We start from the raw sequence: 18,346 nt of genomic DNA, 5'->3' as shown, positions 1-18,346 counted from the left end.
AAAAAGGATAACGTGGCTGTTCTCAAGGCAAATGTAACATTTCTCAACCAAATTTTGCCGCCTCCAATTTGCACGGAGCGTAAGAGATGCAAACAGAAACACCTGTAGTACTTGAAAATTTTATTTTCTCAAATGAGCACCAACACATATTGTAAATATGACAAACAATACGCCTCCCTCTAATACTGAAGAACTATTTACAATGTACAAACACATGAAAAGGTGAAAACCAATTCTTTCAAAACAAACGATTGCATTTATTACCGAAGCAAACAACCTGAAAGAATATGCCAAAAAAAAGAAAAATAAAATTAAAACAAGATCAAAGAAATAAAAGTATACACAGTTTGTAAACACAAGAGCATCAATAGACAGGCTGGTATTGGAAATATCGTCCTTCCGTTTTGTCAGTGGGGAAAGCATTCCCATTTCCTTACGAAAAACGAAACAAAGGATACATAGAGTTCGTAACTACGAGAATAGCTTATTTGTGGTTGTACCTTACACAATGCCATTCTGCTTGCGCTTAAATATGTTGGTTTTTTATCTGAATTCAAGATGGTTTTGTTTCCCCTCTTCTGCTTACTCTTTTTAAACAGGATTCTGCAAAATCTCTGCCTAGCGTCATTGTTTCCGAGCATTTAACTTGCGAGGCGTCTCACCTGGGAGAAGAGGAGAAGAGGCTCCTTCCCACCGAGCCGAACTCCGCTTCTGTCACCCCGCTCACGGTGTCACTTTGGGTGTCACCTCATCACCCAAGCACGGGTTCCCATGGAAACGCGATGCTCCCCCCGCCACGCGGCAGTGCAGTGAAATGCATGACGAACACACAAAGGCATACAGAGAAAACTCATCACAAGAACAAGAGATTTCACTCGGAGGTTTTGTTTTTCTGTACGGCTTTAAATCGCGTGCACCAAAAACGGAGAATTAAAGAGCATGCAACAGTTCTTCAACACTGAAAACGGCTCCTTGCTCGGCAAAACGCGGTCCAGTGGTTTGTGCTGTTGGTCCAACTTTGGGATGAACGAGAGTCAATGAATTAAAAACGAAGAAGGGGGGAAAAGGGGAGGTTAAAGACAGAAAGGAAAACAGGGAACAAATGAACTTGACTGCCCCAGAGGTAAACTTGTACTCTGATCTGTTATGGAGCAGCCTGGTTTAAAAATAAAAAGGAAATAAAACCAAACCAAAACACAACCAAACAACAAAAAACCCCAAAGAAAACCAGGATCCATGTCCAAAGACTTATGTTTTAAAAACAACGACCAGATAGAAACCTCCATCCTCCATCCCCGCTGCCTCCCAGGGACTCGGAGGCTGCAGCTTGTGCTCAATCCTGTCTTCTGAACCTCAACCTCTACCTCACTCCAGCCAGTTCTGGTGCAGGACAACATCTCAGGCCTGGACCCCCCACACCAGATCTCCCCAGGGAAGCTGAGCCCAGATGGAACCCACTGGTTTGGGGGGGACTCGTCGGGGGATCTCACACGGGACCTCGGGTGCTAAATAAAGGTGTTTCGCATGTAATTCCAGCCCCTGGTGCCCTCCCCAAGCGTCCGGAGCCACCTCGTGTCCCACACGTGGGGACCACAGGCTGCTGTCCCCAACCTGCCACCAATGCTGTCCCCAACCTGGGACCACTGCTGTCCCCAACCTGGCACTGCTGCTGTCCCCAATCTGGGACCACTGCTGTCCCCAACCTGCCACCAATGCTGTCCCCAGCCCGGGACCGCTGCTGTCCCCAACCTGCCACCAATGCTGTCCCCAACCCAGCACCGCTGCTGTCCCCAACCCAGGACCGCTGCTGTCCCCAACCTGCCACCGCTGCTGTCCCCAACCCGGCACTGCTGCTGTCCCCAATCCGGGACCACTGCTGTCCCCAACCTGGCACCACTGCTGTCCCCAACCCAGGACCGCTCCTGTCCCCAACCTGGCACCACTGCTGTCCCCAACCCGGGACCGCCCGCCCCAGACACCAGTTCTGTGGGCTGGAAGCCGGGGCGATTCCCCCTCCTGCCACATCCAGAGCAAAACCGGATCAACTTAAGAGGACAAGGCATACGATGATTTTGTTTCCCTTTAAACATATTTTCGAACAAATACAGAAGGAAACAGGATCATTTATAAACAACACAAACGTGCTCTCGGGGAGGGGCTCTGAGAAAACAGCACCAAATATATTATTTAAAAAAAAAAATTAAATAGTATTTACAAAAGTATATTTCACAAGATAATTTTTTTTCACGCTTTGTATATATTATCATCTGAATATTTATTACAGGGATCGGGATTTCACACCAGCTAATCCACCAGAGCAAAAAACAATTGAAAGACTTAGTCAAGCCTGAGCTTTGGGGGAGATGGGGGTGATGTAAACTCCAGGATAACGCAGCTCGCCAGATTAAATGCCACATTGAAAAATTAAAGCAGCAAAACTCGCTGCGGTTGGTGTTTTCTCAAGGGGGTCACCGGGGAAAGCAGCACAGGGACGCGGGGAGCGGGGTTCTTTGGTTCTGCTCTGAATGAATCACTGTAGGAGCCATCGATCCGGCTGTGGTGGCACAACATACACAACATACAGATCCCATCACCCGCGGGGCCACCGGCTCCCCAGGCTGCCGCGTGTCCCGATGCAGCGAGTGACAGATGAGTTAGCAGCGGAATAAGGAGCCCTTTGTATTTAATGGACACGCAGCAGAGGACAAACGCCAATGAGCCTCACCAGCCCATTTTTCTTTATCTCCCTGGACAGTGCATTAAAGTCACTCTACGGATAATTCTCTGGGTGTTGGGGATGCTCACAGGCACGTTTTTTATTGTATCGGGGCTTGAGGTGAGATTCTCAGCAAGCGTGAATCTGTGGATGCTGATGGGACAACACCAATTAAAACCAGATTAAGATCTCGCTGTATTCAGGCTTAGACTGGTTGCCATTAAAAGCGTAACCCCTGTGAACAGCTAAAACCAGCCTGATCTGATGTATCATCATCCTTTCTTGTCCCAAATACACGGATAAAAACCTTTACACCTGGTAGCGCTCTGCAGTAAGGGTTCTTGTTTCTCAGAGCACTCCTCTAGACAGGCCTACCATTTAATAGCTTTTTAATGGGTGATGACTCTAAATACCAACATAAAACCATGAGCCCATGTCTGCTCCTTTTCTCACCCTCAAACAGGAACGATTTGGGGTGATCTTTCGCTTCTCCCAGCTCCAAATAGACCCCCCTAAGGCTTCGGGCCTGGGGAGACTGAAGAGCTCTCCAAAGAACACAGATGATTTCCCGCTAGGTAAAACCCCATAAATCGCTGTCGATCAGCAACCAAAAGCAGGAAAATGGGACCAGGGCAGTGCCAAAGTCAACAAGGTGGTGTGTAATGCAGAATTTTGATTTCTATTAGATTTCTTTCACTGAAGGGAAAGCGGGTGATCGCTTCAAGAGAAAAAACAGCCTTTGCTGAGATGGGCCATCAAGTCTGGGTTTCAGCACAAGGACCCAACGGGTAAAGTCCACCCTGATCCATACGCAGCGTCTCTGCTCACATCCCCTTATTTAATTTGAAATGACTTTCTCACCGCCAGCTCTGTCCCGATCCCCACAGCCCACTGAGAGCACAGTGGGGTGGGGGTGACAACAGCGTTGGTTTCATAAGGAGTTACAAACCCCCCCGCAATACTCTTTCCTTCTGGATTAAGATAGATTTCCCCCAGTGGATTAACCTACTTGAAAGAATTCCACGAACAAAAAGAAAACTCACTCAGAGAGATAAAAAACTAATTCGGTTAAATAGTCTTGGAGTTATGCACCAGATACTGGCTGGACCGTTGCAGAGCAAACTTTGCATTGTCACTGACGCCTACCACAGCTCCCCTCTCACATACCGGGTCCCTTCCCCACCAACCACCTTGGGAAGGTCCACGTTAATTAAAATGAAAACATTAAAATGGGAAGGACTTGTTCCTTGCAGTTGACACCCACACCTACCCCTCCTCCCCTTTAAACTCCAGGGCACGGACAATTTCAGGGGTAGGGGGGAGATGTTCAGTTGCTTTTCTTTCCCGTCCCCCTGTGCCTGCAACAGGCTCCTGGGAGCGGGGAAAAAAGGGGGAAGGTTTTGGGGAGGATACCTCATGGCTTGAAATATCCACCTGTGCAACACTGCTACAAGTGCCGGGCTCCTCCGCTCCCCACTCTCGCACCATTTCCCTCAGCTCCAAGGTGGAGCTGATGGCTGGGGCCTGGGATTTAAGACAAAGATTCTGTAACAGCGTTTTCCTACATGCACTTTGCGAGGGGTTGGTAAAAGACCCCCAAGGATGCTCAGCGGAGGCCAGGAAATCAAGGGGCACCCTGCGTGATTAAGTTTGTCGCCATCCTTCTCTATGTGATTTCCTCTTTCTCGCCTAGCACGTGCCTTTATTTCCCCCCTGTCGTCTCTTCTAAGCTGCAGCTCCAACCCCTCGTGCCCTAAGCAGTTTTCTCCTCCTCTCTGAGGGGCTCAGCAGTCAGGATTTGGTTTCTGCAGCGGTGAGGATGCTCCCCACAGCTGTGTTCTGTTGGGATGTTCGGCCTACCTACCGACCCTGAAACGGCGAGGAGAAGGAGAGCCGGGGAACCCCCCCAGCCTTCGGGTCCTCCCCCACCAAACAACAAGTTCACAAATGGCAAACGAAACACACAACCGCGATCGGCTTGCGGGGGGAACCGGTTGTGACTCGTGCTCAGCCGGCTTAGACTGAAGCTCCAGCGATGGAGCAGCGGTTTTACGATTCGGAGAGAACGCAGCCGTGAGGTATTTTTCTGTCCATTTAGACAAGTAGATAGTTTCAAGCCTTGGTTAACCAGGACTTAAAGGAGAAGAATTTCAACTTCTGATGACTCCCCTTGGGGCCCGCTCCCCACCCCCTATCACCTTCTCCTGCCCAAACCTCAGGTCTTCCTCCCGCACCGAGACCTTCTGATCAAACGCCACCACAGAGCCAACTTCAGTTTGTACTTCAACATTCGTCAACATGGAATGGCTGTCGGGCGTTCGGTGCATTCTCTTAGCCAACGCCAGAACACAGAGAGAAGCAGCCAGGGTCAACTCACAAACAGATACAAAGCAAAGAGACAGAGAGACAGAAATTTAGAGGCCGGTCACCAATAAAGATGGAGAAGGGTGTGAAGATGCTCCCAAATTGCAGAGCCTCTAAATGCATGGAACCAAGCGTTCAGTCACTCTCTCACTCTTGGATATAATGTTCGGTTGGATGGCATTCTCTTACACGCTGGTAGGGCTGGGCTCTTTCTGTTCAATCCCAGCCATTATCCTTGATCATGTGAGCTAGTTCAATGATGTATTTGCCTTCTTTATACTTCTGGCTGCTTTCAAAAGCGTGTTCCTAAAATAAAAAAAGGGAGAAAGAATGAGATCAAGATGGTATCTGACGGTAAAGTCGCTGTTACAAATCAGATCCAGGAATGCAGGAAGTCTTGTCTACAGTCAAACTGCAGGTTCCCCTCTCGGCTTTCAGGAAAATTGATGTTGGAATAGTCTGAAATCCTGTTTCCAGCCGTCTTTACAGACAGATGTGTGCTCGCAGCTGTGGAAACACGCGGTGCTTCAACCTGCGGAACTAAGCGAGGAAATCCATGGGATCCCTGAGCAGGTGGGACTCTGGGTCCTGAGCCTGCACAGTTGGGTTCTGCTCAGGTGTGCGTTACCTGCGCGCACCAAATGCCTCTTAGAGAATGTAGTTCTGTCACCACGGAGGCTTGGGCTCACTGCTGTGTTTACGAAATTTTGTATTTTGCCTCACAATAACCTCAATTTCTGTACTCAGTGTCCTTCTCCATTTGGGAGATCCATGCTGTGTTTCTGCATGAACTCCTACCACATCAATTTTTGATGCTTTACTTTTTATAGCCTTCCAACTGATTTATTAAAGAATATTTCTGTCCAGAGGCCACAGATACAATATATGTTTTGTACAGACACTGGCCAAAATGTTTTGACAAACAAGTACACTGCGTGCCTCCTGAAGCAGAAATTGGGATGTAGCGTAAGCCTTTATTTGAAGGCAATTGAATTTACAAAGAGCAACAGACAGCAAACAGACAAAACTCGTGTTCAAGAGCATTTCCAGTGGGAAGGACACAGATTAACAATATATGGATCGTTCTGTTATTCTGATACTGGCTGGGAAAAAAGACAATATGAACCGCTAAGACTGACTGAAGTTATCCTCGTGTTAAGTACCGCTAAGGGACGCCCAACCAAAACCAGGCCTGCAGTGTATATATTCTTAGTAAAAAAATCGGCTACAAAGCTCCTGCTCTTAATGGATGCAACAAACACAATACAGGAGGGAAAATGGAAATGCAGGAAGGAAAAATGACGTGGCTACAGAGACCAGAACCCGCACCGCCGGTTCCCAGTTAATGGTCTTTCCACGAGACCCCGTTAACCATGCACACACCTTCCGAAAGGGCTGGAGCAAAGATGTCCACAGGAAAAGCAAATTATACTGATACTCACATATTTCCAACCCAGTGTGGTTTTGCAGTTTTCACAGTAAATATCTGCAACCGCATGTAATCCTGTTAATAACACCCGCTCCTCTGCAGGGCCACAACCCACATTAACTCTGGGGAGAAAGGAGAGATGCTCCCTATTAGTGTGTTTTTCCACATCAAGACGCTGCAATGAAGCTGACAGTGATTTTATTGCAGTATTTAAAACACAAGCGAGAGGTTCAGCGTGCTGAGAACCACAGCTGGGCCTGAAACAAAGGTCTCTTGCAGCTCCAGAACACAATGAAAAGGTGAAATAGAATTTTTATGCGACTCAAAATTCTATAAAGCTTTGGACAGAAGATGAATAACCTTCTGGTAAATCGCACCGATTACGCAGTTGAGAAAGAATTTCATTTTGAAATGGATAAAATGGTACTTTTACTGTCCCAAATAGAAACTTGAAAAATGTAACTGAAATCAGCAGTTCTTCTGAAAGACATCCCAGCAGTGATCTCGGCAAAACTGTCCTCAGTTATTGGGAAAATGACACTCAATTTTTATGCTAGCTCTAAAAAATAAATGTGTATATAGATATTATTCATTCTCCACATTTACGAAACTTTGACTCTTTGGTCCAACTCCATGCTCTGAGAAGAGGATGACTCATCTGTTAGCTCTTATTTCTCAATCAAAAAACCCACCTTTTCCTAAGCTGCTTATCTGAAACCTCAACATAAAATCAAATATGAATCAGTGCTGCTTCCTGCCTCATTTTCCAAACATTTTCAGCAAGCTCCCCAGTCTCAGGCAGAGGTTTCCTAAAAGAAGATTAGCCTTCTGTTTGCTTCTTCATGAGGGCTTTGTTAATTTTATCCTATGAGACGCAGAGACGACACGTCCGAAGTTATACTCACACTGAGTTGAAGAGGTATGCTCGTCCTTGGCTTCCTTGAAAGGACTGAAAGGCAAGAAAACAAAATTCAGTTGGCTGGTTGATGGAAAAAGGCTAAACCAGGACCTGCCCTCCACAACTGCATTAATGGCAATTATAGAAAGCGTTGGCCACGGCCTGAGAAACGCACATCATTACAGCCTCTGAGATGGAAAGAGCAGGGAGCGCAATGTCAGGGGATGAGCCCCGAAGAGCAGAGTCTGGTCCAGCACCCATGCCACGAATGGCACCGGCCGCCCACCGGGAACTCACCTGGATCACCAGCACTGCCGGTGCTGGACAAGCCCAACGTGCTTTTCAAGAGTGAAGCTGTTTTCCCTCTCGTATCCCAGCAATGTCTATTTTTACCCTTTCGGTTCTGTTTATGGCCTTGCTGTCCAACGTTGACTGCAATCTCACAGAGGCCTCCCGTCGCGCTGCTGCAGTTTTTAAACATCACTGCATGTGAATTCCCCTTCGGACGACCGCACAGATGGATGCTGAACCGAACGGAGAGATCGGACCTATTTGTGCAAGGCGCTGTGCACACAAATACAACCTCTACCCTAGTGATTTTACAAGACTTCAACCTTGCTGAGCTGTCGGCAAGCCTTCATATCCCCACTGACGCCAGGGACATCTTCAGGACTCCATCTAAACAAGGAATCATTTTGGTTGGAAGAGACCCTCAGGGTCATCTGGTCCAACCAAAACCTAACTCTAGCACTAAACCATGTCCCTAAGAACCTTGTCTAAAGGTCTTTTAAACCCCTCCAGGGATGGTGACTCCACCACTGCCCTGGGCAGCCTGTTCCAATGCCTGACAACACTTTCCATGAAGAATTTTTTCCTAATATCCAATCTGGCACAACTTGAGGCCATTTCCTCTTGTCGTATCACTTGCTACTTGGGAGAAGAGACCAACCCCCTCCGTGCTCCAACCTCCTTTCAGGCAGTTGTAGACAGCGATAAGGGATGAGATACAACCGGACAGAGATGAACACGGACAAGGGAGAACGTCGCAGCAGCAAAACCACAGCGGATCATCACCAGTTGAGGCCAGGGCCCGCTGGAAGATCCCCAATTGCAAGAACATTGGCAATCGGCCCCTTTCCGTGGAGCAGAGGCACCTCTGTGGGCAAACACAACTCTGCCTGTGAGGTCTGGCTGGCCTGGCCAGGAACCCACTCGGTTCTGCAGCAATAGCTGCTCTTCAGAGGAATCCAAAGCCCAACATCCATTGCCACCCAAGGCACAGAAGAGCCACTCTGGATTCAGAGAGCACGCCCGAGGCACTGGGATATCTCTTTCACTCAGACAAAAGCAATGCCCTGAGGAATGCCTCTTTTCTTGGGTAGGAATTAAATAGGACACATGGCTCTAGCATGTTTGTGTAATTGCATTTATTAGAGAAGCTTCTTTTAATCCTTCTGCGGCACTCAAGTTCTTTATTATTGTTGCTGTCAGCTGGCTGATACCCCACACGCCAACTCGGCGTAGCCCGAGCGCTACGAAACACACGCTGCATTGTTCCAGTGTCCCGGGCGGTAAAGCAGGAACCCACACAAAGCTGAGCCCCCCCAGGCCAGAAAAAGAGGCTAAGCCAGAGCCAGGCCAGGCTCTACCTTGCTGCAGCAAACTGCAGGGACACGGGCTGTCCAGGTGCAGAGGGACAGCGGCCCGGAGGACAGACAGGGGATGGGGTGGAGGGATGAAAGAGAAGGTTCCCCCACCAACATGTGCGCCATCAAAGCAAAATGAAAGCAGATGAAGCTTGCTCACCACCCAGTCCTGCCCTGTAAATACTTTTCCATAAACACCAAAGTGACTAAGTTTGCCAATAACAACAACCATGGGAGCAAAGTTTTTATTGGTACAGAAATAGGATTTTCCATTACCGCTGTACAAAGGCCTGTCTTTAATAAACAGCAAAACCAAAGCCATCAGCTTTGTGTTCGGGGCTCACAGGACACATTCCAGCCCGCTCCCAGGGGACAGCAGCATCCTTTGAGAGGTGCCCGTCCTGCCAGCACTTCAGGCTATCTAAGGGTGGTCACCACCAAAAAAAAAACCTATAAAATCACATTAATTATCCCCTGCCTGAGCAGAACTTTTCAACATACCACTGCTTGGCTTTCAGGGCTGCTGCCTGTCTTAATTCACCCTCCAGCCAGCTAATGATTTGGCAGATCTTAGAAGAAGAAGCAAGAGAAGCCTGGCAAGCATCCCCAGTTCACCAGTGCATTTGGTCCCTGTGAGGCTAACCCGCCTGTATCGCCACAAAGGTAGCACAGGCAGGGTTTATCTGGGTGTTATAACCTCAGCATTTTCTGGAGATGTTCCTTCTCTTCTGAGACTCCAGAAAAACTGGCACATGCTGTTCTGGGCACTATGAAATCAGAAGGAACAAATATATTTATATACAAACAGATGCTCCTTTTTTAAAGAAACACACAAAGATATTTCCATGACACGCTTGGTTTTCACTGAACAGTGGCAGTCACCTACTTTGTATGCTATACATTTTCTCAGCGTAGATTTTCACGATACGCATTCAAAGGCGTATCTTACACGTATGCTCATAAACCCAGGCTTCTTATTCTCTGAAACAACAGCTCCTGGCATCACTTCCCAGCTGAAAGAAATGGAAAGGACTTTTTGTTGTTGTTTCCCACTGAAAGCCCAAGCACATATTTTTCTCTGCGCTGCGAACGCTCAATGTCTGGCTGGAAACACATCTGTACATGCCAGTGACAAACCTCTCCCTCCCTCCCAAACCCTCTAACGAAACACACGCACAACAGCTTATTCCTCCTGAGCACTCACATTCAAAAACCCTCCCCGCTCCTGGGTGCTGCACAGGTAAAAGCCACAGGGCCTGAGGTGGGAAACCACCAGGCTGGATCAGGCGCTGGGCCGCGATCCTCGCCTGCCAAGCTGCCTCTCGCTACAGCAGAAGCTCCACGTTAAGATGCCTTTGGCAGCTGCTCTGGTTTTAGAAGTTCCTATCACCCAATCTACAGACACTCATTATGGCCCCCTCAGCTGTGATGATTCCACATTACACCTGTGAAATCATTATTGTTACAAAGACTTGGTGGGGGGCGGGTGGGTTTGAAGGAAATAATTCTTTTTCTCCTTGTAGCATTATCATGAATCCAGTTTAAAGGACAATCACACATAATAATCACCGTATGGGGCAGACACGAGTTGTTCGGAGTAGGAAGTTCTCAAACTGAATTTGCTGGCAAAGCAGCACAGTGCAGACGGTCAGCGGGACAGGGCGCTGGGTTCCACGGACGCTGGGAAACCAGATCTGCCGCAGCAGGACGCGGGACACGCAGCCAGCGACCGGGAAGCGCCAGCGCCTCCTCTGCTCGCTGGAGATGGGCTCAGCTGAGACTCAGAGCTGAATCCTTATACACAGCACACCCGCGACCTTGGCAGCTGTCAGTTCGCTTCAGCCCATTTGTTATATTCTGGCGTCAGTGTGAAGTGCTGAATGTGCCGTTCTGTTTGCTCCGAGCGAGATGCACAACTCCTTCAGAGCGTTCTTTTGTAGACAAATAGCACAAGACATAGGCAGAGAAGGGCTCATCCCCTCCATCGCTCCACCCTGTTCCACCTGCCTTCCCACCCCATCAGACACTTGCACATTCCCATTACTGGTGGAGACACAGAAGGAAATTTTTACATTTATTCAGTACAGCCAGGGAAAGGCACGAATTCTGAATGTGCTCCAAACACGCCCCCACTCCCTACCCCTTCTCCCTCGTACCTACAGCGTCTCATTCACCGCACAGCCCACTCAGCAGTTCCGCATGCAGAACAGATGAGAGGATTAATACCCCAAGTCTTTGTGGCGGCGTTTGACAATAGGCTCAACACAAAAAGAGCTGGCTGGAATCATCTGGAATAACAGGAAGCAGTTGCCAGGACTAAATGGCTCCGTACTGATGCTTGTTCTCTGCAGACTGCAGCAGAGAAAACCCCCGCTTACCTATATCCAGCTGGCAGCCTTTTAACAAACCAATAAAGCAAAAATGAAAAGGCAACTGGTTCCAAAGAGGTACAAGAGGAACGGAGTGTGCCCCTCCGCGCTACGCTCTCCAAAGCCACCAAGAATTCTCGCTGTAAGGATGCAAACGGGATCGAGGGCCCAAAGCCAGCGCCGGAGAGCGACGCCGCCGGCACATCCCGGGCGAAGCCAAATGACCACAGCCATCTGGACTCTTCAAAAAAGGACATTTTCTGCACTTGCGATGTCCCCACTGGGACGGAGCTGTTCAGTGAGTACAGAAACAGTTATGAGCTCCTGGGTTTAAGCGGCGCTAAAGTCCATGCAGAAAAAATCACCCAACAATCTACTCCGAGATAGCCCTGTTATCACTTCCCACCTACACGTACAACTTCTGCTTTTAAGTTACTACTGTCATTTGCACAACGCTGACTGCAAGATTTATCTATTCTTGCTGCTGATTTAACCTTTAAATGTTTAATACAACCCTTAAGCATCTCTAGCACAACCTGAATAGGAAGAGACCTTTAAGTATGACCAACGCATTAGGTCAACCCAAGTGGAGTTTGCTTATAAAGATGTGCTCCAAAACACGGGCTGTCCTCACGCTCCTCCTCCGCCCGCTAGCACCCCATCCCAGCTCCTATCGGCTGCTATCTCACCTAAAACCCAACATCGCACAGGATGCTCTGCCTTAATAGCACCTCACAAACCCGATTAATTACGTCAGCAATGATTTGATTAAAAAGATAAGTCCTGCAATGTGTTCAGAGGAACCGCTACGCCTGGTGACAGCACCAGGTACACGGTGATACTAAGAGGAGGATACTCATCAGTCATGGCGCAGTGCAAAGTTGGGTGAATTTAACTACGAAAATACCTGTTGCAGATTCCAGGGGCTGCACAAGAGCCATTTCAACCCTCTACTTGCATTGTGTTCAAGTATTTCCCAAGGGAGCACGAGTTCAATTACTTGGTCCCTGCATCCGCACAGACTACAGAGACCTCCTCAGGGTTCATTAATTCCACCTCGTTCTTCCCCACAGAAGCGACAGTCAATGATCAGATTAAACCGAGATTCAATTTTGCTCCGATTATGCGCGATACAGACCCGTGTCAAGGGAACCGGTTACATTATTCCACCTCGTGCACGGATGTGACCTTACCCTGTTCAAACTGCGTTCCTGAGTTTTAATTGGGTTTTAACATGGGTCCCTAATGCTATTTAAAGCCCAAAGTCGATACGGAATTAGTGGACCAAACGCATCTCTGCAGTGATTCAATTAATTCAGCACAGCCTTATTCCCCAGCAGTTTACATTGCTGTGCGAATAACAGCAAATAACTACAAGCCTGCCATGTTTCATCCTAAAAACAGCCACATCTGAGCAGTTTTACAGCGTGTTTGTGTCTCAGGTTACGTGAGAAGGAAGGTGCACAGACTGCAAAGATGAAAGATGTTGCCGCATTTATTTATTTTTTATTCTGATGGGAGATGTTACTACAAATCTCAGTTCTGCCTCCTGGCAACGGGAAGCGTTTGTTCAACCCCTTTGTTCCCTCCAGGCCCGACAGGAGCAGGGACGAGGGTGTTGCTGTCTGTCCTAACAGGAACCAGCTCAGCCCTTTACGCACAGGACGGGTGGGGAGACGCCACGGCCAGACAGTGCAAAGGTCTGGACACACACCCCCAAAACCACCCGCGGTCACCCTGCTGGCATCACCTCCCGGGGAATAAATTCTCTGACGCTGGCAAGGAAAAGGTCAATGTAATGATTACCAGCGACCGCAGAACCTCACGCTTCTGCTCCATCCTCCTTTTGGGGGAAACACTGATTCCTATTGTGTGCGCATAAGCTGGGTCTAAGCCCTTGACCCCCCAGTGTCACAGGCAGCAGGACTGAAGGGCAGACACTCCAAAAAAGCTGAAAGAAGGTTGCAGCTGAAGCCACTTTCAGATCTACTTGAACCTGCAAGAGCCTTCACATCACAGACTGTGCTGTGCTCTGAAATGCAAGCGTTGCAGTGCCCCATGCCAGCCCCCCAGCTCCCGAGCCTCAAAATACTCAGCTTGGCTCAAAATCCATACAAATTAAACCAGTTTTATTTTTTTAAAACAGAGATTCTATCTTCTTTCCACATTTCTAGGAATTGAAACTAAGAAAAAAAATCAGGACTGTTCATAAGAATCTCAAAAACACTGAGGAAAACGCATCTTGAACCAAAAGATGATGTTTGGCGCATATTCCACGGTGTTATCAGGAAGATGAACAACAAGGGGGATTCTACAGACACCTGAGCCCACGGGAACCGGGCCGTGGAACGCCGCTCCGTCCCGTTCATCAGAGCGGATCCCGAACGCACGTCAGCACGGGCGAAGGTGGCAGGGACGGGGCCGCGCGGCTCCCGGGCACACAGGCTGCACAAAGTGATTTAAATGGGTCAGGATCCCGGAGCGAATTCCCAGTTATTAATTCATGTGTCAGCGCGACTGTCCATTACCACCCGAGGGGAGAGCGGGAGATTTCTTTCAAAGGGAAATTTTACATTGCAGTTGCAGAAGAGAGATCTCTTTGGAGGTTTTGCAGCTAATAAAGACTGCCTAAAAATCAAGGGTTTTGTTTTTCCTCAAGTGCAGGAAAGCAAAGTTTTCCACTTTGCTAAGCCAGAGCCTGAAGCAAAGCTCTGTAACGCATGACAAAATTCAAGATGTAGCCACAACCTTCTCTGTCCCCTTCTCCCTCTGACGTGCCTGGCGGGCTCCCCTCCAGACTTAGACTCGGGTCAAATGCGATGCTGTTAAATCTCATCATGTCATGGTGAGCCCTGGGCTATCCGGTCTCCCCAGCAAAGCCCTGGGCTGCCGGACTCCGCTTTTATTTATTTTAAAAAATGTGTTTCAAAGTGAAATTTCAAAATGTGAACACTAATGAGACAAACAACTGAAAGCAAATTAAAAAAAACATGATATCAAATTTATTAAAACTTCAATATTTTAGGTCTCCTCTTGCGATGCTGATGGTCTCTGGTTGCTGCCACTGTTGTGCTTCAAAACTTTCCCCTGTTTTTGAGCGCTGCTGTCTTCCTGCGGGTTGATTTTGGCTCAGAGCATCCAACAATCAAACCATTTTAAAAAGGGGTGGCGGGGGGAGGCTAAAGCCCTTTCTTTCCACATTAATTATTGCTACCGCATGGGTTTTAGAGATAAACAGAAAACAGAACTGGGATGGGAAATGGAAACTGCTAATGCAACAAGTTATTGAATTAGCAGCATAATAGCGGCTGCCCATGTATCAGTGGAACGCTGTTTTCCATTAATACAGCCGCTCGGGCTCAAAATAGCAGCAATGCTGACAATGAGAGCAGACGTGCTTTTCAGCAGCAGCAGATCCGTCCCGGGCAGCAGCTCCTCTCTGGCCCTGGGTAAGATCCACCGCAGTGAGATGAAGCTGCTGTACATTCACCTTATTGCTGAGAAGGCTCATCAAAAGTTATCTCCCGTTCTTCAATCTGTTGCCTAAATTCTGAATGTTCGTGTCCGCTATAAAACAAGCGTTTGGTACTGAAATTCATTTTGTTACTGTGGATGTGCCCCTGACTAAAATGCATATTAAACCAGAGGTCTCAGAGTTGTGAAGCTCATATCTGTGTTTTTCCTGGGCTTGTTCTCATCACCATAAATCAGATTAAAAGCACACGTGTCCATGGGAAGTTCACCCCATCAGCAAGGCTCTGAGCCTGCTGGCATCTCCTCTGCCAACTGAATCACCCAACGAACCCAGGAAGGCTCAGATCCCATCAGCTCCGTGCTTCAGTTGTTCAGGGTTTGCAGCAAAACCCCTGATGATTCACTGTCCATTGTCCCTGGCAGTTCCCTGGATAATAAATGGGAACAATATTTTATTTATGCCCAGGTCATCAATTCTAAGGCAGATGAAGCAGCAGATGAGAGTTATTGCCACAAAGAAAGTGATGGATTAGAAAAATCCATATTTACCCCATCCCTCCTCCTTGACAGGGAATTCTAAACCATTTTGAATTATGACCTTTTTCCTTCTTTTTTGGAACAGAATGAAGTATTTTAAAATCACACAGCAATTAATTGCTGTATAAACACAATTATACAAGGACGTACAAATTATCTTGGGCTTTTTCTATTAAACAACCACATCCTGACTGTTTCAGATCCTATTACGGACAGTAGGAACGGAGGGAGCCTGGGAACTTGTAGGGTGAGCCCCAGAGGATGCAATTACACAGGACAGGAAGATCTAACGTAGGTAGCCGCGCTATGGAATCGCTATTGCAAATCCTCAGCACACAGCTCGCATTTCATATCCTGACTTTTTCCTGCAAAGGGCATTTTTATTTGTTTATTCCCTCTCAAACAGGCTGCTCAGAGCTGATGAGAAGCACTCAATCCACAGCCCAGCAAAGGTCCCAGGGATGGGTTTGATTGCAGGAGTTCGTCTTCACCTCATCAACGCTCAGTTCTCCTGGTCAAAATGCTACAGAAAAGGTTCCTATTCAACAACTTTGCTGACACATTGTCCTACTGAGAACTGAAGTCCTCTCAACACCCATTTAATTCTAAAGGCAAGAACTACAAGATACCTTGACGCAAGTTCACAGCAGCGACAATGGGAAGCTAAAAAACTCCCAACTTATCACAGAACTGCTTTGCTGTTTGTCACTTACAGCTTGAACTCTAGCAATACTTACTATTCAGAGCTTGCTCTTAATTGCATCTAGAAGTGACAATTCATTAAGGAACAAGAGCTGAAAAGCAGGATCCAAAAGCTACTGGACAGCTTCGAGAAATGTGCATAAAACTGATAAACCCGGTGCATAAAGAGCTAAGAGCAAATAAATGCACAGAGGCTCACTGTGCTGAGCCAGTAGGACTAATACAATTATGAAATGTTTATGCTGTGAAGATGTTACCGCTGAGTCTGAGCCTGGAACAGTGAGACCAGCCCTGTTCCCATTCCTAAAAAGATGTTGAAATGCTAAAGAGGTAGAAGAGAACCATAAAAATGATATAGAAGTGGAAAAAGTGACAATGCGCCATAACAAAGCCGAATCTAGTTAGCCTATCAAAAAGAGTGATCAAGAGTAACCTTGGCTACTGTGTACAACCTTTCATAGGAAGAAACAGTAGGTACTATGGATCTATTTCTGTAGCAAAAGAAAGAAAATAATGGCCAATGATGGGAAGCACAAGCCAGACAAACCTAAACTCAAATCTCCAGTTTTTTTAACAGTAGGGATGATTAACCACTGGAAAAAACGACCAAGGGGAGCACTGAATTTTCCCTCTTGAAGTCTCCAAATCAAGCCCAAATGCTTTTTCTGAAGGACGTGCTGCAATCACGATGAACGGTGTGATAGCTGCTCTTGGCCTTGAGAGTTCATCCCCATGAAGCTGGGAACTTAAACTCAAACTCAAGATCTACTTTTTAAGCAAGAAGAAACCCCGTGTAATGAAAAATAGTAGAGAACTTTACCCAGGGAAAGGGAATACTCACCTCACCCCACACACCATTATTTTCATTTGACCAGCCTTGGACACTTACTAAATCCCCCTTTCCATTAGATTAAAGTTTTGAAACCACCACATTGTCATTTTAGGATAATTTTGGCTTGAGTGCACGTTCCCCCCACCCAGCAAATGCCTCCATGTCTTCAAGGTGAACTGACATCAACATTTCAGCTGGTTCATGAAGAGCGAAGCACTGAGAACATCACACGTTGCCTTGGCCACGGACTCAGAAGAAACCAAAAACCAAAAGGACACATAAAAGCAAACACCAGAAAGCCCAACGATTGCTGCTTACTTCACCTATGCACGTTGCACCAAATGCCTCAGCGCAGCTGAATTAATCCACAACTTATCTACCTGAAAGCCAGCACCGAAGCTCCAAATCCTTGTAAGATCCCCCAGTTGCAACACAGAGCAAAGTTCGATGCTGTGAAGCTCAGCGAGAGGCCGTTGTACCAAGCAGCTCAGGCTCCAGCAGCCTCTTCGCCAGGGAAGCAACGAGGTCGCAATGACCAGGAGCCACATTTGCCTACAAATCTTGCAACTCCCACCTGAGATCATTGCGAAGATCTTCTATGTGCTCCCCAGGCAACAATCCAACCCCAATCGAGAAATTCGGGCACACACAAGTTGTGTTTTTTTCTAAATTCCCCATGCTGGAGGAGCTGCAGCCTTTTGTGTTGAAGGATTTCATGTTCGCTAAGGGTCCCTTGAAGACATCAAAGGAAAATTAAACCTCTTCAGCAAGCCTCAGGCTAACTTCAGAGGACACAGCACCGCACAATGCTGAGCAGTTGGATCACAGTAATTCATGGAAAAAAAGAAACTGCAGGAGCCCACAAGACATTCCCTACATATTTCCATAATCGGGGACATTTCTGCTGAATTACTGTTCACATAGCTAAAAAAAAGCCAGCAATAAAGACACCACCACAGCTGTGTTTGGCCTGTATTTTTCTGCTCTTGCTTCCCTCTGTTTTTTTACTGCGCACCAGGTACGTATGAATTCACTTAGAAAAGGTTGACAAAGAACGTGAAGAGCACAGAGTAGGTAGAAACCAGCATCACATCTGCCACTTTAAGATGTCATTTACACTGGTAAATGTCTATTTTGTCGGCTGCTCCCCCAGGCCCCACTAGAAAATGATGCGGAAGGCCCATTTCTCAAGGAAAGCCCCTCCATCTCCTTCTTAGAGAAGTTCTGCCACCACTGATTATCAAATATAGATGTTTCTCAAACATTCTAAAAGCCATGGGAATGCTGTGTCTGGGAAGGATAAACGTAACAAGTATCTTTCACTTATTTTTTGGCAATTGGAAGGCATTGAAATATGCTTTTGAACTACAGTCGCCTGG

At 47.3% G+C, this 18,346-nt stretch overlaps 1 protein-coding gene across 2 annotated transcripts in view; it reads right to left on the bottom strand.

Moving 5' to 3' along the window:
- Positions 1-105: 105 nt before the first annotated feature.
- Positions 106-18,346, bottom strand: part of YPEL2 (yippee like 2) — a 34,616-nt gene continuing 16,375 nt past the window's right edge. For both annotated transcript variants that reach the window (XM_065853113.2, XM_071817156.1), the window contains exons 3-5: positions 7,415-7,458; positions 6,523-6,631; positions 106-5,386 (exon numbers count right to left, since the gene is read on the bottom strand). In XM_065853113.2, the coding sequence (XP_065709185.1) occupies positions 5,297-5,386; positions 6,523-6,631; positions 7,415-7,458 (243 nt within the window). In that variant the 3' untranslated portion in view covers positions 106-5,296. The remainder of the gene's footprint in view (positions 5,387-6,522; positions 6,632-7,414; positions 7,459-18,346) is intronic.

Source organism: Patagioenas fasciata, chromosome 19, assembly GCF_037038585.1.
Source record: "Patagioenas fasciata isolate bPatFas1 chromosome 19, bPatFas1.hap1, whole genome shotgun sequence".
Taxonomy (NCBI): domain Eukaryota; kingdom Metazoa; phylum Chordata; class Aves; order Columbiformes; family Columbidae; genus Patagioenas; species Patagioenas fasciata.
Note: the sequence above shows the minus strand (reverse complement) of the source record. Positions and strands in the feature narration are given on the sequence as shown.